The sequence below is a fragment of the Plectropomus leopardus genome, chromosome 11 (assembly GCF_026936395.1).
Source record: "Plectropomus leopardus strain MGB_pleo_1.0 chromosome 11, ASM2693639v1, whole genome shotgun sequence".
NCBI lineage: Eukaryota > Metazoa > Chordata > Actinopteri > Perciformes > Serranidae > Plectropomus > Plectropomus leopardus.
Window position 1 is genome coordinate 36,532,479 of NC_142186.1, and position 18,292 is coordinate 36,550,770.

Below are 18,292 nucleotides of genomic sequence, written 5' to 3' on the forward strand. Positions count from 1 at the left end.
AAGTCCTGGAGAGATCCGGAGAGACCTGGAGAGGCCTGGACAAAGTCCTAGAGAGATCTGGACAGACCTGGAAAAAGTCCTGGAGACTTCTGGAGAGAGGACAGACTGAGGACATGGACGGACTCTGATCCTGAATCAGTTGAAGGTGGGACACAAATCATGTTTCACTACAGTTTGTTTGTTGATCCACAGTTACAATGACACACACACACACACACACACACACACACACACACACACACACGTATTATATACTGTATATATAAACACGATAATAACTTTGTTTCTGAGTCCAGAAATCCTGAATCAGGAAAAAGTATTTTGTGAGTTCACAAATTTCAGAAGCTGGAATCATGAAATGTTTTTGCATGAAAAAATTGTTAAAACGATTATTAAAATATTCGCTTCTTAAATTTCTAATCAGTCAACTCATCGTTTTATCTGCACTTCAATGTTTTCATTTAGTTTGTGTCCAAATGTTGTAATTTGTAAAATAAAAGCATCGCGTTTCCTCCTGAGGCGAACAGTCGAAATACTCGAGTTTAAAATACTCAAAGTAAAAGTACTTCAGATTTCTACTTAAGCACAGTACTTGAGTACATGTCCTGTTTTATTCCACCACTGTTTACATACAGAGGGACTCGTTTTGCTAAAGACGTCAGTAATTAACCCTTTGAAACCTGAGCAAAGTGGCTTAATTTCTCTCAAAAACATGGCAAGAAAGCAATGAGCAAATAAAGAAGACACGACCCAAAAATTAGCAAGAAATGAGTCAAATTCAAGAGAACAACTCGAAAATTAGTGAATAAAATTTAAAAAGTAATAGAAGGGGAAAAAAGTTTAAAAAGGAAAGGAAAGAAATGTCTGATAACTTAAAAATAATTCTGTAACATAATTTTAAATATTTAATTGTGATAATTATCTCTCTGGATGTTTTTCTTCTAGCCTTTTAAAAATCATTTTCTAACAGAATCTTTCTTATCAAGTTGCTTATTGCCTTTTTTCACATATTTTTTTGAAAGAAATGACACCAATTTGTTCAGGATTCAAAGGTTCAAATACTCGTGAATGCCGTCTGAAAGCAACTCAAGAAACGCGACGTCACTCCACGTTTCAGAGAGTTAAGTTAGAAAAGTGAACAGAATGATGAGAAATTAGAGAATTAGGATATAAAAGCAGTTTATTCAGTTAAAAATATACAATTTTAAAAAGATGTAACACGAAAACAAAGTAAGTGAGTTCTCTTAAATCTCTTAAACAGTCTCACATATCTGCATTATTTATTTATGTATTTATTCATTTATTTTGTGTATAAAGCTTCTCTTGTCTACGTGTGTGTGTGTGTGTGTGTGTGTGTAACTGTGGGGGGCAACTGCGGTTTAAATTTAGGCTTCATACCTCCCCAGCACACACACACACACACACACACACACACACACACACACACACACACACACACACACACACGCGCGCACACACACACACACACACACTGAGCCCCTCCCACGTGTTTCGGAGGACTGAAGGTCAGCTGACTGCAGAAACACACTGTCATTGATTCATTTTAAAGGAGCAGTTCAACATTTTTCTCAGAGCAGCTGGTTAGCCTAGCTTAGCATAAAAACTGGAAACGAAGGGAAACTGCTAGCCTGGCTCTGCGAGCTCACTGACCAACATTTTGTTTCTGTGTTTGAAACGTCATCAAACTCCAGAAAAGCCCCTGAGGGCCCCTGAGGGCCCCTGAGGGCCCCTGTGAATCTTACAGGCGGCATGAATGAGCAGCGCCACAGTAAGCCCCGCCCCCTCTGCCTGCTGCTGTTTGTTCTGCAGAAAAAGAAAAAAAATGAGACAAACAGACGAGAGTCCAGGTTACAACACACAGCAGACTGTTTCTGTTTGTGATGTTTGAGCAGCGAGTCGAGTTTAATTCATGAGTGAAGATCGACACGGACTCTGCAGGTAGGCCGCACGTCACCGATATCATCTTCATTTTTATTTATTTTATTTTTATTTATTTTGAAACATTGAAGAAGATTTGAAAAGACCCGATCGGCTGAGTGAAGCCCAAAGTGTCCGTGAAACAAAGCGGACTCAAAGATCCGCTGATGAAACCGAAAAGAGCAAAAACGTGTTTGTGTGAAACAAATGTTAATTATTGTTCAAACTGAAGGTTTCTGTCAGATTATTGCACAGAAACACAGCTCAGCTCACAGTTTCCTCCTCAGCGATCAAACTGCAGCTGAATCAACACAAACTCAACAATTATGTTAACCCCTTCAAGTCCCCACCAAAAAGAAGGCCATGGAAACAATGTTCTTGTCATTAGGGCTGTAATGACAGATCAGATTTAAAAACGCTGTTGAAATGAGCCGTCATGGTCATACTGCCGTGAACACATATATCAGTCTGTGACCACGGGGTTAGCCGGGTTATCATTAATTTAAAAAATCTGCTGATTTGATTTTGTGGGTTTTTTTTCATTTAAAAACAAAGTGGCATCATGACAAAAACCTGGCATTTAACCCTTTAAGTTCAGGTTTCAAGGGGTTAATGACGGCGTCATGTGACTGCTGGACACCACCTGCTGTGTCCGCATGAATCGCAGCAGGTTGAAACGCTGCCGGTAACGACATAATCTCAGGAGTGCGAGGGCGCCCTCAGAGCTGCGGGTGGGGGGGCGGTGGATGGGTCCAGCAGATCATGCAGGACTCCGGCGTTCGCTTCCTGTCTGACTGTCATGTTTTGGGGGTTTTTTGCATCGTACCATGTGCCTCCTACCCCTAATCCTCACCATTGGTGCCAGCATGTGTGTTTGTTGACGTCCTGGTGTTGGTGTTCCTTCGTTGCCTAAATATAACTACACGTCCGGGTCTATAAAGTGTCCGTGGTTTGCAGAACAGAGAAAGCCAACATGTTCCTGTGGAGACTGAGCTGAAACCAGGATCTGTACTCTAATACCTCATACCACCACAATTAGCAGGTGCACGCAGGTTTTTACCACTGAAGAGCGAGTCGGCCTGGCGTTGTGTCTTGTTGGTGTGTCCCTGTGATGTCACGGACAGGCAGGAGAGCAGAAAGCAGCAGAAAGCAGCAGGATCAGAGGTCTTTGAAAACTTTTCAGCGGTTTCTTCTCTTTATTTTCTCTTACATATCCTTACTTAAGTCCTCCTTTTAAACTCGGTGCGGATGTGTTTCAGACTGTGATTTAGCTGCTTAGGAGGAGATGGGCTGTAATTAGCGATGGCGGGGTATGGGGTAGGGTATGAATGCAGATCGTACACATTCTCATTGCATCAGAAAGCCAGATGTTAGCGGGTGTTAACGGGAATGAAGCTTAACACAGTGACTTCTAACTGACTTCAGATCAGATGCTGCAGCTCCATCAGCAGTTTGATGATGTCACTAAATGTGGCTTAATATGAAACACGATGAAGAGTAAAGAGAGATCAGATTTAGAGGGAAAGATGAACTCATTACTAATGAACTGTGATATAATATAATCTCTTAATGAACTGATGAATCCGGAGAATCACAGAGAGAAAGATGACTGGAAACTAAACACTCTCATCATGACAACATTAACTGATCTGAGAACAGCTCTCACCCAGCAGCATCGGGATCTGACTGCAGAGAAACCACAGCCGAGGACGGATTCAGGTCCTCTTCTGCCCAAAAGTATCAATATCACTGGAAAAAAATGATCTGTAAAAGTCAAATCCTGCAGTGAACATGTTTCTGCAGTGGACGTTTGTATCAGCAGGAGCTGCCGCACAGAGCCCGTCTGTGTTTGACGATATTTGTATGTACACGTCTGTTTGTGTGTGTTTCTGTGGACGCGTGAATATATCCTAATCATACACATGTATGTGTGTTCATACACGTTTTATGGGTCATCTTTGTAACGATTAATTTTGCAGAATTTCTATAGTTATTGCTTTTCTTAATCACTTTTTTAATTGCATTTTTTTTTGCATATTATCAGTTCCATTATTTTGCATTTTTAAACGGTTTTGAAGTCAATATTTGTCGAGGTTCTGACTCTTTTCAGTTAATCGTTTATTTAACAGTGAAGATGGTGATTGTTGGTTTCCTTTGGTTCTAAAAAACAATATTTGCAACATAAATCATGAATTCACTTTAGATTATGTTCAATATTTCCGAATTATATTACCATAAATAACAAAATAATATACCAAATATTATTTAACAAGTGAATAAATGAAGTTATTATTTCAGTTTCAAAGACTTTAATTCAGTCAATAAAACAGAAGTCGTATTTACATTATAGGTGACGTATCAAACACCTGGTAACAGGTGAGTGTGACATCATCGTCTCGTCTTCGTCTGTCCCCTCAGGGTCCAGGTGATCTCTGTGAGCCCGCCCGGGGGTCAGTCTGCTGATGGAGCCTCGGCCCTCGGCGTTACCATGGAAACACTGCATCCAGCTGACTCTGCTGCTGGTCCAGCTGAGTCTACCTGAAGGTACCACGACCTCTGTGCATGTTAGCGTCACGTGGCTAAAGGCTAACGGAAAAGCCTTTTTTGTCTTTTATTATCACAAACGTTCGTCATATATAAGTTTGTGTAAGTGAAGAAAACAGATGGATACAAATTTTCTTTCCAATGTTTCACTCAGGAGTTCGAACTTAACCCTTTGAAAACTGGAGAGGAATCATTTTGCTTGCGCTGCTTTCAGACGCCTTTCACACGTATTTAACCCTAAAAATTTTGGTGAAATTTCTTTCATGGAGAAAAGGCAGCAACTTGGTTACAGATATTGCTAGAAATCAAAAAATTTAGGGAATTATTTGTCAAAAATTTAAAAAACGCAAGGGGAAAATATTTACGTTAAAACAAAAAAAGGAAAAAAGCTAGAGAAAAATTATATTTTATAATTATCATAATTACCTTTTTAGATTCATGTTACATAATTTCGGCACTTTTTCCAAGTCTAATTTGCCTTGTTTGTCTTTTTTCTTTATTTTATTTTTTTATTCGTTTTTTTAAGTCATTTTTATGTAATTTTCTTACACTCTGTAATTTTCTTACACTTGTACTTTTAAACTTGAACTTTACTTTTTTAAAAAATCATCTGCCATTGTTTACTCATTCAAGTCAATGTCACGCCACAAAAACACTGGATCCTACATTTCCCACAATGCAACTGCCTTCATTCGAGTTAATGCTGCAGCCAGTGATTCTTTTTTAGATCCGTTAATCTGCCGCTTACAAGGATTCGTTGATTAATGTGGTCTCTGAAACATCAGCGTGATAATTTCCCCTCTGGTTTGTGACGCAGACTATGTTTGACTGTGATGACATCATGATGACATCATCAGATCTCAGGTGAGCTGCAGGTGCTCTCATGTTTGAACCTTTTCTTTCCTCAGTCAGAGCTTCCTGTCGGATCCTGAGGTGTAACTCAGACTTTGTGGCTGCGACGTTGGACCTGGGGAGCAGCAGCGGGGGAGCAGGAGGAGGAGGAGGAGCAGGAGGAGGAGCAGCTCTCAGCAGGGAGGCTGTGAACGCCGGTTACTGCAGCGCCCTCCGCTCATACGCCATGTGCACTAAACGCATGGCGCGGGCGTGTCGTGGTGACCTGGCGTACCACTCTGCAGTTCAGGGCATCGAGGACCTGCTGATCCAGCACCGCTGCCCCCGGGCGGGGCCCACCGCCCAGCCGCGGCCCCCGCCTCAGGGCACGCTGTCGGGGGACGCCTGCCTCTATGAGAGGAGCCTGTTCTCCAGAGAGGGCCGGATGCCGGAGTACCTGCACTGCGGCGTGTTCGGAGACCCGCACGTGCGAACATTCAACAACGACTTCCAGACATGTGCCGTGCAGGGGGCGTGGCCTCTGGTAGACAACGAGTACCTGTACATACAGGCCACCAGTGCGCCAACAAGGGGGGCGACGCACGCCACCACGCTCACCAAGGTGAGTCATCAGAGGCCAAGTTCAGACCAGCATGACCCTCCTAATAACATCTTTACGCTGCGTTTTTAAAACAAATCTGCGTCATATGATAACGTTGTATAAACGACACATCCGTTGTAATGACACACCATAGAAGAAGACCACACGCACGGCCAACCGAAACACTGCAGACCAACCAGGGGTCTGCAGTGTTTCGGTAACAGCTCAGGTACCAAAGTACCAGGTACTATTCCGAACTTTAACTCACGGAAACCGAAAGAGCGGGTTGCGTTGAAAAGAGGCGTGGTACCATGAGGCAGGCATGAGGCGCGTTTCTCCCATGATTCTCCGGACCAATGAAGCGAAGCCTTCCTGAAATGAATAACTAACTATTGAACCATGAAAGCAGTAACAGACCGTCGTGTCTCCTGTCGTCTCTCCGCAGATCACCGTCATCTTTAAGAACTGGCGTCAGTGCATCGATCAGCAGCTGTACCAGGCTGAGCTCGATAACGTCCCCGCCGCATTTGCAGACGGCTCCGTATCCAGCGGCGAGCGGCGAGGTCACCACAGCCTGACAGTCCGGACTCAGAGTCCCGGCCGACACGCCGAGATCCGAGCGGCTCACATTGGCACGCTGCTGGTGATCCGTCAGAGCGGACGCTCGCTCGGCCTGTCGGTGCGCTCGCCGCGGGGCATCGTGGAGGCCTTCGGGCCTGAGCAGGACCTGCAGCTGTGCGTGTGGGGATGCCCCCCCTCCCAGAGACTCAGCACGCTCCACCCGCCACCAGACTCTTCCTCCGCCGCCGCCCAGGCTCACTGCGCCGCTCTACTTCCTGCCAGGGACGTGTACTATCAGGCCTGCGTGTTCGACCTGATCACCACTGGAGACCTGAACTCCAGCGCGGCGGCTGTCGGCGCGCTGCAGGATGCCAGGAACATGATCTCGGACACGCAGAGAGTTCACCTGCTGCCGGTCGCCTCCGCCGAGCCTCGCCGAGCACCCCTGGACCTGACGCTGCTGCCGCTGCTCGGCATGCTGGGAACTCTGTGCACAGAGCTGTGTGTTTAACGTGATGAGCTGGACAATGACATCACTCTGCACGGACACCCGCGGTCATGTGACCGCAGCAGATCCAATATGGCGGCCTGAGACTTTAACCCCCCCCCCGTCCTCTGGGGTGTTACTGATCCTGGATCAGTTGTAAACATTATAAAAGACAGAAAATACGCTGCTAAACCGCCGATACGCAACTTATGGCCCACGGGCCAAATCTGGCCCCAAATATTGTGCCAGGTGCCCCCGACCATTTTCTAATTCACAATAAAAGTGATTCAAACTGGAAATGTTGTCTTTTAACTTTAAGTATTCATCAATCCTCGATGTATCCTACAATCCTAAAAACGTCCTAAAATCTGAGAAATGTTCTAGAATTCCAGAAGTGTCCTAAAATCCCCACGGACACCCTGCAATCCTTGAAATGTTCCTAAAGTCCAAGAGATGTCCTAAAATCTTACAAATGTTACAAAATTTGAGAAGCGTCCTACAATCCCCAAGGACATCCTAGGAAGGCGTATGGGGCCCCAAAGTGGCCCTTAAGCAAAACAAGTATCACCGATGTAAACTGCTAACAAAACAGTAAAATATCAGAATTTTAATGAGTTTTTTGTCCACATTTCATTTTAATGTTCTGGCAGCTGCAGAAAAAGTCACCTGATGAAGTCGACTCGCGTTCACGGACACTTTTGCAGGTGCACGGGCACAGCGCCGGAGGTGAGTGTCTTCACCTGGTCTCTGATCTGGATGTGATGCATTGGCGCTGTATGTTCAGCAGGTCTGATTAAAGCATTTTAAAGAATTGTTTCACAATAATAGCGTCAGTTACAGTAAAGTAAATCAGGTTTCATTAGTCACCTGGTCCCTGGAAAGAGACCCAGCGGGAGCGGACAGGACGTGGGAAGGACGGGTGTGTCACATTACTGACAGGTTGTCAAGTGAGGAGGAAGTGAGGAGGCGGCAGAGTGCAGGATGAGTCAAAGATTATGCCTGTAGACAGAGCGTAAAAAACAGCATGAAATATTGTGTCAATTTAAAGAATATAAAAAGGGTTAACCCTTTCAAACCTGGATCGACATCAGTTTTCTTGTGCTGCATTCAGACACTTTCCCACCTTTGAAACACTGAGCCAGTTGGTTTGATTTCTTTGAAAAACGTTTTTTTTTTTTGCAAATTGCAAACAAATTTTAAAAAAGGTTTTTCATCTACTTCTTTCCGTGTTTTGGAAAGACATTAAGCCAGTTTGCTACGGTTTCAAAGGGTTAAAGATGTGGCCGTTCATGTGCATAATTTCTATCTGAATATAAATAACAACAAATAACTTATACCGATATAGCTAGAAAATCGTGTTTATAATAATTGTCATTATTGGAAATTATTATTCTTATAATTCTTACTATTATTATTATTGTTGCACCTTTTAAAGTCAATTCCTGTTTTTTTGTTCTCTTTCTTTCTTTTTCTTTTTCTTTTTTGGGGGGTTTGTTTCAGTCATTTACTTGTAATTTTTACAAATTTCTTGCTAATTTTTGGGTCATTTTTTTTTGTTGCTCATTGCCTGCTCTTCGTGATTATGAAAGAAATCAAGCCAGTTTGCCTGAATTTGTACAATATCGAGTGTGTCCGGTTCATTCAGAACGACTGTGTCCATCGTATGTCTCATGATGTCCCTGTTACGTGTCGCAGGTGTCTGATGCAGACTCACAGAGAACTCGTGCAGGTGACTTGGAGCTGGTTCTGACGGTGTTGAGTCCACGATCCAGACCACCAGAGGAACGTCCACCTGCGCTCCGTCCGCAGGGCAGGTGACTCACAGAGCTGCTCCACAGGTATTATAAATGTATTTCCGGGTTTTCCATCACATTCTTCTGAACGCAATATCTCAAAAATGCCTTTAAAGATTTCCTTCAAATTTGGCACAAACGTCCTCTTGGACTCCGGGATGAACTGAGTAGATTTTTGGTCGAAGGTCACTGCAACCTCGCGTTTGTCTCACTCACGTAAACGTGATATCTCATGAGCCCCTTGACAGAATTTTCTCAAATTTGGCACAAACGTCCCCGTGGACTCAATGATGAACTTGGTGGCCAAGTCAAGTCCAGTCCTTTTTTATTTATAAAACGCATCATCACACATCACAATTTGCCTCGGTGGGTTTTACAGCATAAAACATCCCTCTGTCCTCAGCCCCTCCAGCGACTGCGGAAAAACTCCCCCCAAAACAAACCTATAACGGTGAAAAAAATGGAGAAACCTCAGGAAGAGCGACTGAGGAGGGATCCCTCATCCAGGACGGACAGACGTGCAATAGATGGCCACAGGTCAAAGGTCACAGTGACCCCACAAAACAATTTTTTGGCCAAAATTAAAGAATTAATTTGCTAATTTCGATGCTCAATGTTGATGTTAATTTCCAAAAGGTCAAAGGTTAACTTCACAGCAGCATCATAATATTTAAAAAAAAACAAATTTAGGAACAAAATTACAAAAAATTATATTTTTACTGCCAGCTGTTGACGCTGTTTCCATGCTTTCCATCGTTCCTGTTGCCCTGAAACATCATGCAAGCGTCATAACTCGGCATCTCTGGCATCATCGCCGTTCATGTGCTCGTAACTTGTAAATACGATAATTTTGAGGAGCACATGAAGGCAGCACAAAAACGAAAGGCTGTGCAGCCGCAGACTCTCGTTAGCAGCTAACTCTGTAGCTACACACCCGGAGCAGAAGAACAAGAGAACCACTGTGGGACAGACTGTGGGAAGCTGCTAACAGCATCATACGTCATCAAATATCACACGCAGTAAGCAGCAGCTGCAGCCGGGCAACGAGTTTGGCCTAAACCGACTGAAAGGTTTCACGAGTGTAGGATATTCTACTTTTGTTTATATGATTTAGGCATTTAAAAGACGTGTTTATTCATGTATTTATTTGTATGAAAGGGTTCAGAGGGCGTGCAGAGTATCACGAGCTGACCGCTCACACACAGCAGGACGCCGCTGATATCTAGCCGAACATAATGTCAGGAGCTCCAGTGTTATAAAGTTATAAGTGTAGCTGAGTTTCAGCTTTGGGGGGTTTTGAAACCTAATTTTATGCACTTGGCAATTTCTAATCATTCAGATTTGGCTCTGTGTTTAAAAACATATTTTTTTGTGGTGTGACAAACTCATAACACGTAAGACAGAGAGACTGGAAAAATAAACTCAGCTGTATGATTGTGAGCTGCAGGTCATGTTGTTACCTGTTTAGGTAAGTGTGTGTGTGTATGTGTGTGTGTGTGTGTGTGTGTGTGTGTGTGTGTGTGTGTCTGTGTCTGTGTGTGTGGTGTGTGTTATGCAACCCAAACACTTCCAGTAAAGTGTATAGAAATAAAAAGAGTATTCTTTTGGTGTAATTAAAGGTGATAGATTTTGAAATATTACCTCAGGTGACTGAGGTGTGACACACACACACACACACACACACACACACACACACACACACACACACATACACGCACGTGAGTAAAAGACAGAAACAAAAAACACGTACTGTACTGCAAACACCGCTCTCTTATTGTTTGCTATTTGTTCCTGTTATGTTTTTTCAGTTGTTTATCTGTGTCGGTTTGTCATTAACTGTTGTTGTCGTTATTAATAAATACAGTAAATATAATACATAATCATTATTTACTACATAAAATAACAGCTGCGGTCTACAGCCCCGGGCAGTTCAATGGAAAAACAATTATTGTAATAAAAATGTTGAATCCTCCTTTAAAGCAGCAACAGGTTTACGAACACACAGGATCATTTTAGCAACAGAAAGGGTTAATTTCAGGAACATGAAAGGTTGATTTCAGCTACATGAAGGGTTAATATTGTTTAAAATGAATCTTAAAGTTAATGATTTATAATCTGATAATATTATTATGTTATACCTGCTGCATGTGGTTACTGCTCCTTAAATAAAATTTTATATATATATATATATATATATATATATATATATATATATATATACACATTTGCATTAAACTCTAATCAAATCAAATAATTCAACAGGAAATAATGAACAAATAAAATAAAATATGAATCCAACAAAACAAATAACGTAAACAACATAAATATTCTAAATATATGTATGTATTACATATTTTATGTGTGTGTGTGTGTGTGTGTGTGTGTGTGTGTGTGTGTTATACATACATACACAAAGCTAATAATAAGCTCAATGCTAATAATAATAATATCATTGTTGTATTTCTTTTCTTTTCTTTTTTTATTTTTTGGTGGTGTTTCTCTCATTGTATTTGCGTATAACAGACACATACACAGACACATGCACACACACGTATATATAGACATTTATATGTTTATCAAAATGATCATAATCATAAGATCTGAAATAAAAACATCCACTTTATTTAGTTTAGCTATTTTTTTTGTTTTGTTTTGTAGGATTAGTTTGTTTATTTTCTAATTTTATATATTTGTTTTGTTTCTTTGTTTACCTTGTGTTGTTATTTGTTTTGTTTGTTTTTGTCTTTTTGTTCATTATTACCTTTTGATTTGACTTGTTCCTGCAAAAATGAAACACTTTTGTTTTAAAGAAGGAGCAGTAACTACATGCAGCCTGTGTGACACAATAATAATATTATGAGGACAAAGATCATCAGTTCTGTTTTACTCTGATTCAGTGACTCACGAGGAACCACAGACGCATTTACAGTCAGAGATTCAACTGCAGAAATTCCCACTAATAATTATTATCTGTTAATTCATTTATTTATCTATATGTGGCAAATATTAGCACTGTTATAACTGTAACAAAATAATTACTGCTGGGATATAGTATGTTTGTTCAATTTTACTTTACTTTACTTATTTTACTTTACTATATATATATATATATGCATGCATGGTCAAACACACAATGCAAAAGTCGTGAATGGCCAGGGTGCAGGCAAGCTACCCCTCATCTACAACAACAACAACAACAATAGAGTCATTAAAATGAACTCCACCTTTACCATCTGCAACATTTAAGTGATCAATGCATTAATGCATCAATAATAATAATAATAATAATAATAAATGTGGTATAATATGTTCAAATATAATAATATCATGGTATCATTCATGTGTCCTGTTCGAGAGCTGGACTCAGATTTGTTTCCTGTGATGGAAACGCAGATCTGGTGATGTAACATTAAACAGAAAATCTTGTCATGACGATGATGAAGATGTGAGTTCCTGTGAGGAACATTTGACACACCTTCAGTCTCACTGAGTCAGCGATCTGAGCAGCAGCACAGCTAAAACTACAGCAGACCTCACAGCACACCGTTTCGTTTCACTTCTGCGTCCACATAAATACCAGCCGCTCCAGCATGAAGGCTGCACATCCCGACCTGAGCAGGACCAGAGCATCCCTCTATCAGAGCTGCTCCATCCCTCCATTGCAGCCGCTCTATCCCTCCATCAGAGCTGCTTCATCCCTCCATCAGAGCTGCTCCATCCCTCCATCAGAGCTGCTCCATCCCTCCATCACAGCTGCTCTATCCCTCCATCACAGCTGCTCTATCCCTCATCACAGCTGCTCTATCCCTCCATCACAGCTGCTCCATCCCTCCATCAGAGCTGCTCCATCCCTCCATTGCAGCCGCTCTATCCCTCCATCAGAGCTGCTTCATCCCTCCATCAGAGCTGCTCCATCCCTCCATCAGAGCTGCTCCATCCCTCCATCACAGCTGCTCTATCCCTCATCACAGCTGCTCTATCCCTCCATCACAGCTGCTCTATCCCTCCATCAGAGCTGCTTCATCCCTCCATCAGTGGACACAAGTGAGTTGTTATCTTTTTTATCTTCATCTTCTTCTGCTTCTTCTTTGAGAGCATGAAGTTTTCAGAATCAGCTGACATGTTGCAGTGTTTTTTCAGTAAATTCATCATGTTTGTTTCCAGCAGTGTGGAGACAATAAAACCTCAGCTGGTTTAGTTTGAATGTTAAAAAAAGGACTTTACATATTTGTATTGTAATTTGTGATTGTAATTGTAATTTCAAACAATTCTCATGACATTTCTTGGAGATAAAATGTTTATTTGATCAAAATCTGCTCTTTATATTATGTCATGAATGTATTATGTATTTATTTTTTATTTTATTTGTGAGTGCAAAGTGCAGTACAAAAAAAGTTGTTTAGGGTCATGCATGTGTGCTGCTGATAAAGCAGAGAGAGAACAGGGGCTGAGTAGAATATAATAGTTATTTTATTAATTATTATTAGAATACTTATTACTGATACAGAATATAAATAATGTTTGGAGTAATAAATAATATTGCATATACATAGTAATGAATATAATAATATTGTGAAGGTTTTTTTTTTTTTTATTAAAACCCTCTCCTCTTGCTGTTGCAGTGCATTGTGGGTGCCTGGTCTTCCTATCTTTGGCATTGTGGGCGGAGCTTGCAACAAGTATGAGGTTACCAAGCACAACAACCACCCCTGACACGCAGAGCATCATCGCAGACCTGCAGGTGGCGCTGCAGAGATACAAAACCAAACTCAAGAGTTCGGTAGGGAGGAGCGCCTTCACACCAAAGTCCATTCAAAAAAACACGAGTTTACAGACATGTTTTCAATCAAAAGTTATCATGAACATTTTCATTTAAATGTCTGTTCAGTCCACAAATTAGTCACAGTTAGCTGCTAACAAGAGTCTGTAGCTGTGCGGTGGCTCGGTTTTCAGCTCAAGGGACATGTGTGCTTTGTTCTACTGAATTAGCTGCAGTTAGCTGCTAACAGGAGTCTGTCACTGCACTGTGGCTCGCTCTTTGTCTCTGGGGATGTGTGTGCTTTGTGCTACTGAGTTAGCTGCAATTAGCTGCTAACGAGAGTCTGTCGCTGCACGGAGGCTCACTCTTTGTCTCTGGGGATGTGTGTGCTTTGTGCTACTGAGTTAGCTGCTAACATGATTCTGTTGCTTTGTAGCAGCTCACCACAAGCTCTTCGGCCCCAGGGACGTCTATGCTTTATGCTACTGAGGTAGCTGCTAACAACAGTCTGCAGCTGTGTGGCAGCTTAGTCTTCAGCTCGGGTGACATGTGGGCTTGCTACTAGTGAGAATCTGTAGCAGCTCACTCTTTGGCTTTAAGGACGTGTGTGCTTTGTGCTACTGATTTAGCTGCTAACAAGAGTGTGTTGCTCTGAAACAGCTCGCCCTGAGCTCTTTGGCTCAGGTGGCCTATGGGCTTGCTGCTAACAAGGGTCTGTAGCTGCATGGTGACTTGCTCTTTGGCTTTGGGGATGTGTGTGCTTTGTGCTACTGAGTTAGCTGCTAACGAGGTTCTGTTGCTTCACAGTGGCTCCTTCTGAGCTGTTTGGAGCAGGGGGCATTTGTGCTTTATGCTACTGAGTTACCTGCTAACAAGTCGAGAATCTAAAGCTGTGCAGCAGCCCTCTGTTTCTCCAGCTCTGTTACTATGCTACTAGTTAAGCTGCTAACAAGTGTTTGACGCTGCATGGCAGCTTGGTCTTTGGCTTGGGGGATGTGCGTATTTTGTGCTACAAAGCTAGCTGCTAACGAGAGTCTGTAGCTGTATCTAGAGAGGGGGAGGGCTTATGTTAAGGATAGCTGTGCTTTAACATTAAGGTTTTTAGGCCCACCCAAAAAATCCTGGACACAGTCTAACTGCACACTGCAGTTCCACACAGTTCTCAGTCTTTTCATGTGTTGTCAACAAGTATTTTCTAACATTTCTAATGTGTTCAGAACGAAATCATTGATTTTTAGCTGGACTTTGACTCTGAGCAGCTGCTTCAGTTAACATTCGTCAGAGGCGGCCTGTCGAGGCTCTTTGTTTGAATAAATCGTGTCGGTGTCTTTGTTTTCAGTCCCTGAAGGATGTGCCGACTCAGCCCTGCGCAGGAGAGATCTTCGGCCCGACACAGGTACGCCCCATCAGCTCTGCTCATGTGCACCACTTCATCAGCTGCAGCGGTCATCATGCTGCACAGACAAACTTAACCGTAAAAAACATAATCATAAGATATAAAAGGCCATCACATATTTGGACAATGCAGGTTAAAAAATATTAAAACTACACAAAAAAATACATAAACCTAAATATGTGGGTGTATATATTGATTGCTGTTCACTTTTTTATTGGGTTGTATATAAATCTGGGACAGTTGTCCATATCATAGTGGAGAGTATATATATATTATTGGTATATTGTTACTAATATATCTATCTATCAAAAGTACGGCCAAACTCTAACAGATATCCACCGGGTTTTTAGAGCCAACTGCAAACCCCACAGTCTATACATATATATATGTGTGTGTGTGTGTGTGTGTGTGTGTGTGTGTAATAGGTGTGTCTTCCTACTCCTTTTTTGTAGTAATTAAATTGTTTTGAGTATTTGTTTTTTGAGATTGATGTATAGGTTTTGTTTTGGTTCGTTGCGCGTGGTCGTACGGCTTGTTTGCTTTTATTCCTGTTATCTGATCTTAAATGGGTTTTTTTTGTGAATGTGTTTTGGTGCAGAGCTTAAAGGCGGCCAGCAAACTGTCCGAGCATCAGGCGTGTGCGGAGAAGCTGCGGCCGTTCACGCCCAACGACAACACTCTGTGTGAGGCCGTCAGGCTGAACAAGGACCTGCTGCCGCACCTGGTGAGTCTCTGCGCTCTGATTGGCTGATTTACACACAGTCACCTGGAGGTCAAGGTTCAGGGATTTCTACTGCCCATCATCATAGATGCAAACATTGATTGATTGATTAGATATTACCGATATATCTCTGAGATCTGCGTGTGCTTTCAGAACGGATTGTACCAGGAGTCTGCAGGTTGTACCACCTCCTCCTCCTCTTCCTCATCCCCAACAGCAGACTTCAACTCTGTCAGTAAATCCCTGCAGTGTGTTGACTGCTGGAGCCAACAGGCGGCGGCATTGCGCACACGCACGCACGCACACGCACACGCACACGCACACGCACACACAGACTCAACCCCCACGAATACCTCGCCACAGTGAAACATGATGACCTGTTTTTATTTTCTGAGGTCAGGTTTATTTTCTTTCTCAAATATCATGATGTTAATGATCATATGAAACATTTCATTTGGAAAAACTTGCTTAAGTAATTTAAAATGATAAGGCTGATTTTTAAAAATTTTTTTCAAATATATATTTTTCTATTATTCTTGTTTAATTTTGTATCAAGTGAAACTTTTCAGGCGCTATTCTTATTCATTATTCTTATTTTTTAATCACTTAAATGTACACATTACATTTCAGAGAAAATATGATTCTGCAAAAATTAACAATTGTTATAAAACATATATTGGAATATGAAAAAGGAGCAAAGCCTGTGGGAAATATTTACTTTTTTTTTTTTTTTTAAATAGATCTATATTTTCTCTATAAATGTAATTCTCATGATGGCATAATCTCACATCCACAAATACAGATTTACTTTTGAAAATATATTTAAATGAATTAATCAAATCAATTAAATGTTATGTGTTGTTTTTGTATCAATGTTTGATATTTATATAACAGATTTTTTACTTTATTTTGATTTGATGTCATTATTTGTAATTATTTATGATGTAATTCCTTGTGTGAACACCAGACAGCGCTGCTGAAGTGGTTTTACGCTCTGATTTGCTCTGTTTCAATTTTATACAAAATGTTTTCTAATCATATTTAATTTTCCTGTATGTCAACATGTTGAATTGTTTCTTGAATAAACTTTTATATTAAAAAAGACACCTGATTGAACACAGTCAGTATTATGGTGTTGGAGGCACCCACATTTTTTTACAGCCTTTGTGGTTGTATAAGTAAATTCAGACCTAATAAAATTACCAGCTTATATGGAAATAATAACTCAATGCTGAAATAAATAGGGAAATATATTAAATAAAAAATATAAATACATTTTTTTCAATATTTATTTGTGTATTTACTTAATTATTTATTTCTCTATCTCTGCAGTTATTTATTTATTCTTCTGTTTATTTTATTTATTTATACATTTAGGTCAATAAATGTATAAATCAGGAATTGATATTTTCATGCCAATATTAATAAATACAGGAATATACAATTGCAAAAAATATGAACAGATGCTGAAATACAGAGAAATAAATTATCAACTACATACATAAATATACACCTGAAATGATTTAGTTAATAATTTTTTATAGTTAGATAACTACATGTATACATAATTTATAAATACAGAAATAAATAAATGTATACGTAATATATAAATAAATAAATACTGAAATTAAAAAGAAATGAATAGTTAAATATAAAAACAAATATACAAAAGTTAGTTAGAAAATTACCTAAATTATTCAGTTGATTTATTTGTTATTGTATTTCCTTATTTTGTTGTTTTTATTCCTGTATTTACACATTATGTATTCATTATTTTATTTTATTTTAATTTATAATTGTATTGTGTTTATTTATTGATGATTGTATGTATTCATTTATTCATTCATTTATACTGTGTGGTGTTTTTTTTTTGTTGTTTTTTTGTCATCCTTACAAATTTGGAAAGAGTCGCTGTTCTGCAGCTCAGTGAGTCAGAGTGAGGTCGTTCCTTCACCTCCCTGCGCTCTGATTTTTGTGATTTTGTACCGTCTGCAAAACCTGTTTGGCTTGTATATGTTGCCACACTGACTGTCTGTATGTGTGATGATGCAGCTACAGCACAGATCCCAGACCAGCCTCCTCTCTCACCTGGACACACCTGGAAACACTCTCCAATCAGCTGAGTGGTGCAGAGACACTGGGATCTGTGTTTTTGTATTTATGATTCGAGCCGTCCTGCTGGGGAGCTGCCATGCACTAAAGATTAAACGCCTGACGTCTGACCTCAGTTCAGTGACAGAAACAGAGAACCGGCAGACTGAGAGAGTTTCACTGAGCTGCTGCAGAAAACAGCCGAGTCGTCACAAACAGAGACAGAAGAAGGTCAGTTTGGTTTTCAGTCGGCAGTAAAATCTTCTGCAGCTGACACACTTCAGCGTCTGTGTCCTCTTTCACTTACACACCTGCCGCTCTGAAGCACAGAAAAACTTTGTCAGTCTCAGCGAATTCAGTTCAGATAAATCCTCAGCATCCAGCCTGACACCTAAATCTGACACTTTATAAAATTACTACAAAATATGAAAAAATAAAAACACGGGGTTAGGATTTTGGAAAAACTTACCGTAAAGCTTCAATTCCAGGCTTTACTTGCTTTAGTCATTGACCTCAACGGGCTTGTGTTTTTTGGACAGGCTTTGAATTCCTTTGACACAAAACTGTTGC

At 40.8% G+C, this 18,292-nt stretch overlaps 2 protein-coding genes across 5 annotated transcripts; both read left to right on the top strand.

The window, feature by feature from the left end:
* Positions 1-4: 4 nt before the first annotated feature.
* On the top strand, positions 5-7,576 carry hjv (hemojuvelin BMP co-receptor). 2 transcript variants are annotated; one of them, XM_042490621.2, is made up of 4 exons: positions 5-145; positions 4,357-4,482; positions 5,391-5,935; positions 6,360-7,576. In XM_042490621.2, the coding sequence occupies exons 2-4, from the start codon at positions 4,401-4,403 to the stop codon at positions 6,984-6,986; spliced, it is 1,254 nt and encodes a 417-aa protein (XP_042346555.2). In that variant the 5' UTR covers positions 5-145; positions 4,357-4,400; the 3' UTR covers positions 6,987-7,576. The 2 variants fall into 2 exon arrangements, with proteins under 2 accessions (XP_042346555.2, XP_042346556.2); XM_042490622.2 differs by lacking the exon at positions 5-145 and adding an exon at positions 1,841-1,959.
* Positions 7,577-12,300: 4,724 nt separating this feature from the next.
* Positions 12,301-16,856, top strand: LOC148188344 (uncharacterized). Of its 3 annotated transcripts, none has more exons than XM_088084908.1 (4): positions 12,301-13,535; positions 14,854-14,910; positions 15,509-15,634; positions 15,785-16,856. In XM_088084908.1, the coding sequence occupies exons 1-4, from the start codon at positions 13,437-13,439 to the stop codon at positions 15,995-15,997; spliced, it is 495 nt and encodes a 164-aa protein (XP_087941034.1). In that variant the 5' UTR covers positions 12,301-13,436; the 3' UTR covers positions 15,998-16,856. The 3 variants fall into 3 exon arrangements, with proteins under 3 accessions (XP_087941034.1, XP_087941036.1, XP_087941035.1); XM_088084910.1 differs by lacking the exon at positions 12,301-13,535 and adding an exon at positions 13,913-14,004; XM_088084909.1 differs by lacking the exon at positions 12,301-13,535 and adding an exon at positions 14,070-14,226.
* The last annotated feature ends 1,436 nt before the right edge of the window (positions 16,857-18,292 follow it).